Source organism: Triplophysa dalaica, chromosome 7 (assembly GCF_015846415.1).
Source record: "Triplophysa dalaica isolate WHDGS20190420 chromosome 7, ASM1584641v1, whole genome shotgun sequence".
In the NCBI taxonomy this organism is placed as follows: Eukaryota; Metazoa; Chordata; class Actinopteri; order Cypriniformes; family Nemacheilidae; genus Triplophysa; species Triplophysa dalaica.
The window spans coordinates 8,154,194-8,162,742 of record NC_079548.1 but is presented as its reverse complement, the minus strand read 5'-3'; the positions used below and the strand labels follow the sequence as shown (position 1 = coordinate 8,162,742).

Genomic DNA, 8,549 nt, shown 5'->3' with positions numbered 1-8,549 from the left:
GCACAATATAGACGGTTTCATCTTAACAAAAAAAGTCACTGCGCATGCGCAATGTGACACACACACACACACACACACACCTCGTTTTAACTTCGATTATTTCTGATAACAAACAAAAGAAATCGAAAATAACCTTTATTTGGCTGAACTTGTAACTAATACAGGCCTCTCCAGTATTTTGAATTTAGACTCGACCGCTACGTGTCAATGTAAGGTTTGTTTAAATTGATATTAGCATAAATAAAATATAAATAGTTATATTATTCGACACTAGCCAATCACGATCTCATGTGCCAGTAAAGTACCGCGAGAGCAAAACGAGACCAGCCGGCCGCCTAGGTCAGGCGCAGAACATCAATGTACCAAACGGTTTGATTAAATGCGACCAAACCATAGACCCATCTAACAAATTGTTTATTTAATACACTTATAATACTGTAAAATAATAACTCAAATCAATAATAACAGTTATATTATTCGACACTAGCCAATCATGCGCCTTTAAAGTATCGCGAGACCAGCCGGCCGCCTAGGTCAGGCGCTGCAGTTGCCCAAAATCGACTGCCAACGTCTTGATGACGACCCGCTCTATTCTCAATGGCCAGAATGTTCACTTGCATGTGATATGACATGTGTTGCATGTTTATTCTGACACACACGGTTAAGATTATACTTATACAAATTTGTACATCACATTTTATTTTTAATACATTTTAAAATTTATTTTATTTTTGAGTATTCCTTTCGTATTAAATTCATCAGTGATACAGAAAATAATTGGCAGAAAATGCTGCTCAGAAGCAGAAATGGTTAATTTACTTAATTAAGTCATATAGACTTGAACAAGCGGACAGACAACGTATCCAAGATGGCCGCCGAGACCAGTGCTGCTGTCGCTATAATTTCAAAGGTAAAGCCATTTACAGTCAGCGTCATATCTCTGCATAATGAGAATCTTTACATTTTGAACATTAAGTTACATATAATCAAAGGAGACACAAAGTAGTTTAATACGGACTTTATTTCCAAATTCACGTTTACAGCAAGGAGTATCGGTTTAAACCAATAAAACACATTACAACAAGGACAATCACAACTGTCAAGCTAGAAGGCGATGAAAGAGCAGAGGCGGGAAATGAAACATCGGGAAAGAGAGAAGTGGTTAACAGATTACAGGACCGTTTGAAATACAGCTAGCTACAAGGGCCTTAACATTTGATCTGTTAAATCTACTCGTCGGCTTAACCCACATATCTAAATTCTCTGGTTTATGTTAGCAGCATGCTGTATTGAGACACTGTTGGATTTACAGCAGTCCGTCTGAAGCTTGTCATGTAGCAATCTGAGATAATGTGGGGCTAGGCAAGTCGTTTACAAATATGTTTCCAATTTTCCGTGTGTATTAATTTCCCTTTTTTTAATGCAAGATATACATATTTACGACTAGTTGAGTTAGAGGCAGATCCCTGGCGGAAAATGTCCGATCAGTGCGTTCACTTTCAAATAAGCAAAAATCGTACACACAACACTATAAGGAAATAATGTGCAATTTACAAACGTGTTTTTTTGCAGGTAGCTTTGTTCATTATCACGCTTGATATTATTATCTTTTAATATTTAAAAACTAGTTAAACACTCCTTAAAGACAGGTACAGAGTTCTCTAAACAGTGAAACGGGGATATGGTGAATTGTTATGTTCAAGATCTTGGTGAAGTTCATTGCATGCTGGGAATGTGCAGTGTGGTTTGGGTATAATAAGGTATTATAACTGAAGAAGCTTGGCAGGGTGTCCTGCATCATTTCACAACGAATGTATCGGTTTGGTTCTGTTGTAGCCTTAGATCACTTATCAATTAACCAGCAGTTCTTCTTCATTATAAGGTTTTGATTATTTTACTGGTTTATTTCTAATTTGTCAAAATAGTAAATTGAGGCCAAGCACAATCCGTTTAAGCAATGCAACTATCCACAAAGTTCAGGATTCATGGGGAATGAAGTCCCGGGCTAAAAAGCTGTTGTGAAGCATTTAAATATAAAACCAAATCTCAGTTTGAGATGCCAAACAATCTTAATTTGCAGGTAGACTCTAGTACCAAGCTTTCAATTTCTTCAGTTATTTATTATATAGTTAAAACAAATCGGCTGTCTATTTTCATAAAGTCCAGATATGCTTTCAGAATGTATGACTTGTGTGTCCATCACAGCCTGATGAAACAAATGCCCCAACTTGTTTTTTCCTGCTGTACCAAAGAGTGTTTAAAATTGTTCTTCTTCCTAATGAACTTCACCTTTTCAAACCTTCTCCACCACTGCATGTCATAACAGGAATGCGTAAGATATGGTAAATAAAAAAACATTCACAATAAGGCAACCGATCAAATGCAGCTTTCTAAGCAAATGTCGTCGTCTTTGTTTATTTTAAAAAACGGGGGAATTAAAAAATCTGGTTACTCAGTGCTGTAAATGACCATTTGGATCAATACACCACCACCTCAAATTGGTATTATTTTAATGATAGCCAATAACATCGATACCAGTTGCTCCATGCCAGAAGGAGAAATTGTTAAGCAGACAAGCCACCGGGACAACCTTTAGTTAGGAGAATCCGACAAGCACCTTATTTGAAAGGACTGAAGGAGATACTTAAAACTTTTTTTAGTCAATTGTTGACACATTTTGTTGCGTTGACACATCACTACCCTTTAGAGGGAGGTGGGAAACAGCTCACAGGCCTTGTTTAGCGAGGGAGGCTGACACCTGATCAGCTAGCGTAGACAGTTGTGGCGGATCGGTCATGTTGAGGCTGCCGGAGGAAGACACGTTGCTGAGACGGCGGGGTGATCCGTCCATGGAAACATCGGTGGGTTGGTACACGATCTCGGCGCCGTGATCGGTGCGGGCTTTGGCTTGTTCGCGGAAACTTAACTTTTGGCTCTCAATCTAGTAGGAGGAAGAGTAAAATTGTAGTTAAATAAATGTCAGGTTTAGGAAAAAATATGTACGTACGTAGGGGCCTCGTGTATAAAATAGTGTGGGTCTGTTGGGTGTGCACATTTATATTGACTTTGTTTTTAATTTATCCCAATATTTGGGTTTATACATCAGCAGGGAAATCAACAAGTTCCCTATGGTTTACATACAGATGTATGGTTTACAAATAGCTTTCTCTACATATAAGCCGGGTCAAGAGATAGAGTGGACAAAAGTAAATCTGCCCTCTAGTGGGGATATATGGTAAAAATAAGCTTGCTAACTAAGTGCGTAACATATATCATACACTTTATATAGTGTTACTTCAAATAGGCACACACTACAATTCCAGTATAATACTTACTGTTACCCTCTGAAATAACCAGACTGATCCCTTCAGAGGAGGGAGGGTCAAAGGGCATGTTTCCATCATTAGGATGAACAGCATCCCCATTAGAGGAAGCTTTTGAGGTCTGTGCATCTTCTTCCTTCTCCCTCTACAGTGTGAACGCCACAAAATGCACAGAGTTATGGGTAAACAAAACAAAAATGAGTGGGATCAATGCAAATTAGGAAATGAGGAGGTTATGAAGGCAAAACAATACAGGTAAAAGGAAAATAAAAGTGTCTGACGTCAGAGAGAATGCTGGGAGAGGAGGGTTTAGGCCTTAAATATGAGCTTCCCACTTACTGAAAACTGCTATTTTTCTTCTAAATTGTAAGGAAAGTTTAGTAATATGCAGTATTTTGGTCACATGACCTTATCATGTTTTTAATTCAGTGAGTGGCATAGCTGGGGCACAGCTAGGGGTAAAAGGAAGGAATGATTCTCGTAGTCCCCAACCATTTCTAAATACTGCAAAATTTAAAATCAGCATGTCAACTCAGACTGTTAAATGTAAAACAATTCCAGCCATCAGTCAGCAGTGGTAGAAAGATTAACAGCACAGTAAAAGACTACTGCATGAAATGATAGAAAAAGAAGAAAGCATTAGGCAGGAGAGCACTGGAAAATGAACTGATCGTGAAAATGTGTTCAGTAGAGAGAGAAGACAAAGAAGAGCAAGACGCCCAACTGGCATTTTGTCACCCACAAACGTCTTTCTGAACTTTACATGGGTTTAGAACAATGTGGGTGAGTAAAGGCCCGTTCACACCAAGAACAGTAACTGTTAAGATAACTAAAATGATAAATATCAGAATCCACATCAAAGAACAGCAACGTTAAGTTTATTTTCGGTTCAAACACTGATAGCAACAATATCGTTCCTCTGTATAATTGTTTTAGTCATCATCCTTGGTACAGATAATGCCAAAATGTGAATATTTGGTTGAAATGACCATTTTAAAATGACAAATTTACGTAGGCTACTTTGAATGAATAACAAATAAATAACTATGGTGTAATGAATAATTATGGTGATTATGGTACTTTACCAACCTGCTTCCTGTGTTTAAACAGTGTCCTATCAATTAGAACTTAAAAGCAACTCAAAGAAGTTGGCAAAAATCTGTGCAAAAGCAGGACTTAAGTCTACCAAGCAGGAACAAGCATGCTGATCATAAGAAGATTGTAGTTTACAGGAAGGAAACTTTTGAGTAGCGAAGATAGAAGATTAAAACAGCCAAAAAGTATGATGAAACGCATTGTGGTGTATTATATATAAACTGTAACATAACATTTTTGGTCATTTAAAAAAAGAACATACCCTCTTCTGACCGCCCCCAGGAACATGTCCAATGTTCTCAAGAGATCCAACTTTTGACTGGGCTTTGAAATCCAATTTCTCAGATTTGATCTCCACATTTCCACCTCCTAAAATACAAATGTGTGAAAGGTATGTTTTGTGTTTCCAAACCGTCAAGATAAAGAAGGTAATCTATTATTCATATCTATTATTACATAGAATTTCGTCACATTTCTTTAATGATGCTTGGAAGACATTATTTGACATGTTACAGAGTAAAAATCTCACCTGGTTTGTGACGAATGTTGGCCTTAGAGCCACATTTTGACTGGACGTTGCTTAAGTCAATCTTTTTATGCAAAATCTGAATCTAAAGCACAAGGACAAGAAAGAGTCAGTCACCTAGAACATGAAGGGCCAATATGAGAGGAAATAGACCACATGCCCATGGCACCCAAAGAGTTGATGATCTTGAGTAGGAAAATGGATTAATTACAACAACAGGGTTCATGAGACAGAGAAGAAACTATTCACTTACATACCCGACTATGCAAATTATTTAATTGAATTACTTAATTAAACTTATTTTATAATAATTTTATATACATGTTAATTAAAATATATAATTCAAGCTGTGTAAAATTTCCTCTCTGTCTCTAATTCATTCAATATTTGCATCACGCAATGTAGTGGTCAAAGGTCCAAGAGGAAGTCAGAGGGAAGAAACTGGAACAGAAAGACATATTATATCTGATTTACTGTGTTAGACAACAATCAGATATAACTAGATTTGCATCCGAAGGAAATATCAGTGCTTGCAAGGCAGCAAAACAGCTTTGGTTTCATGTAAAATGACCCTTAAAAAATAGAGAAGAAACAAAACCCATGATGACGCAATATCAACAAAGATTTAATGTAGTTAATACGTTAAACAGTTGGAGCTGAAATAAATAATTTCCATAATAGCCATAAAGTGTCAGAAAATTTGTATTAGAAGGTTTTAATATACTGCTCACCTTGCAAGAACTGACGTAATACACATGCTCAGGTTAATCATCCTGTGACAAAACATATCCAATAGACTTCTAATGACAGCTTGAGGTGTTCACATGACACATTTCTTAAAGAGACAGTACACCCAAAAATAAAAAAAACATTTCTTTACCATCGAGTTGTTCCAAATCTGTAGAAATGTCTTTGTTCTGTGAACTCAGAGAAAGATATTTGGAAGAATGCTTGTAAGCAAACAGTTTTTGGCCTCCATTGACTACCATAGTAGTACAAATTACAATGGTAGTCAAAAGTGCCCCTGAACTGTTTGCCCTCCTAAGTCCCATTCACACAGACCGCTGATCCCAGAAAATTGCTAAAGTGCCTCCTGTATGAACGCAAACACATCACGGATAGTGATTCAAGTGTTGTCACGAATTTTGACTCCCCGCTATATTACGGCTTCCCTCATTGAAATTGCTGGCGGATAAACTAATCCTAAACTCTCTTCCACACCTAATCCTAACACCTGATGTTAGTGGGGAATAGGGGAGTCATAATTTGGCAGGAGCAATTTTTCGGCACCACACCGGAAGGGGACCTAGGAACATTAACGGGGTTGGCCCCGGAAAGCGCCCTGTGCGAACAAAATGCAGGAGCAATGCTGTAAGGGGTGTGGAGTTTAATATTCATGAGAAATCCTAATGGGTAGGAAGAGTTGAGTGAGTAATTGATATTCGTCAGTTATTTCGTAAATGAAAAAATACTATTTGTATTTTGTATATGAAAGCATTACATCCTAATTGTCCACTGAATAAAGTGGATAGCGTTGTCTGCATCTAAAAGAAGATTTAAATTACTTTTTAAAATAAATAAATCGCTTACCAACCTTTAAAGCAAGTCTTTATCTGTGTGTACAAGCTTGGAAACTCACTCAAACATTTATGTGTACTGTTTTTTTCTCAACAAAAACATTACATATATATATATATATATATACAAAATTATCCTATATAAGTGTTTTTGTAGTCTTTATTATGTGCAGTTTGCTTTTTATTAACGGGGTTTAATAAAGGAGACTGCGCAAGCTTTTTCTGAAATGGTTATAAAATCTAAATGAAAAAAAACTCTTAAAATTTGTTCTAAAAAAGATTAACTCAGGTTTTGAGCTAAGATTTTTATACATCATATTACTGAAAGATCCCGTGTAATAGTGCCTTAAGTTACAGTTGTTAAAATTGTCTAATTTCATTACAACCTTGCAGCGTTCCGTTATAATTTCTATTAAGACAGTAAATTTGCACCAAACAAGCCTAAACTATTTACTTTTATTTATTTTCATATGATCATTTATATTTATCTTATATTTGGCATAAACTTGTTGGGGTATAGCCTACCTTTTGCACCTTGCTGTTGTTTGTTGTTCTGCATTTACCAATACATATTAAATAAAAAAGTATTCATTCGATTTATAACTGACACATTTGTCGTCTAAAAGCAACAATATATGCTACATTATAAAAGACCAAAAATAGAGCTTATTTGTGCCCATTTGTCACTAAATATAAAAGGAAAGTGGTAAAAGAAGCAAACTGCACTTGAGCCATCCAAAAACACCGCAAATCCTTCACCATGTCAGCCCTACGTTTACGAATACATTATATTACACATAACATTATAATATATTACACATAACATTATAATACATTACACATCACATGACAGATTCTGGAACAATTATTTGTGTATACATTCTTTATAATTATCTTCTTTTGTGTTTCACAGAACAAAGACATTTTTCCTACTATGGTAGTCAATGGTGGGCAAGAACTGTTTGACTACAAGCATTCTTCAAATATTCTTCTCTGTTTATACAGATTTGGAAAAATTAGTAAATTTGGGGGTAAACTGTTCCTTTAAATATCTTTCAACAGCCTGTCCTACCCGAGACCCCTCAACTGCCGAGGATGTATTTCCATTAACTACAGTTAAAACACCACCACAAACATCTGTCTGGTACATGCATACATTCTACTAGCACCATGACCACAACACAGGCGCTAAACACCAGGCAGACATTCAGATGCATCACACCGAGGAACCGGGGGGTAAACCACGTAAGAGATCACAGAGAGTTTCAGGCATACTAATCAAATCTTTTTCTGGCAGTCAAATATAGAGAGATGCTAGACTATTGCAAAAAACAGGCCAGTGAAGGCATGCTGTAGACCCTGAACTAGAAAAACTTGAGCGTTATAAAGCAGAGCTTATATTGTATCTGTGTTTTGGAAGTTGTACATTATATGAGGATGTACATTATATGTCAAGAACAAGGACTTGGTAAAGTACAATATAGTTTTGTAACACATCCTTTTTTTAACAAAGTTGCTTATTTCTAGAGGGACAATGTATTTCTGCTGTGTTAAAAATTGTAAAGATTTACACAAAAAAAATGATAAAAGAAAAAACTAATAGCTGTTTTTGTAAATCCAATAAGATTTAAAGTTTTGTAATTTCACTTCAAGGTTTACCCAGAATGACCATGACCTCAGAAGACTCGGAATTTCACCCACGGGTCATTTAAACGCTTGGTTCCAATTTATTTTAACAAATGGAGCGTTCAAAACCGGATATAACTAATGAGGTTTAATTTGTTTCAAGAGGTAACTTCTGACACTGACATTGGAGAATCTGCTGGAAGCTATGCACGGTTTCAACTGTCAGATTAAGACGATTCAATCTCATTTTTATTCATTTTAATACTGACTGATATTTAAAGGCTTAAAGGGCCAACATTTTCAGAAATATAAATTCTGTCATGAGGTACTTCATGAATTAATCCAATTCACAAATCTTTTTAAAGGAATTCTAAAACATGTCTATTATGGGTGCATGTAGAA

The 8,549-nt window shown here is 36.2% G+C and overlaps 1 protein-coding gene across 4 annotated transcripts in view; it reads right to left on the bottom strand.

Annotated features, from left to right (window-relative positions):
* Nucleotides 1-1,002: 1,002 nt before the first annotated feature.
* Nucleotides 1,003-8,549, bottom strand: part of maptb (microtubule-associated protein tau b) — a 28,430-nt gene continuing 20,883 nt past the window's right edge. For 3 of the 4 annotated variants that reach the window (XM_056751976.1, XM_056751973.1, XM_056751972.1), the window contains 3 exons: nt 4,948-5,029; nt 4,681-4,787; nt 1,003-2,941 (listed from right to left, as the gene is read on the bottom strand). In XM_056751976.1, the coding sequence (XP_056607954.1) occupies nt 2,726-2,941; nt 4,681-4,787; nt 4,948-5,029 (405 nt within the window). In that variant the 3' untranslated portion in view covers nt 1,003-2,725. Of the gene's footprint in view, nt 2,942-3,335; nt 3,469-4,680; nt 4,788-4,947; nt 5,030-8,549 lie in introns of all 4 variants that reach the window. The other variant, XM_056751975.1, reaches the window with a different exon arrangement.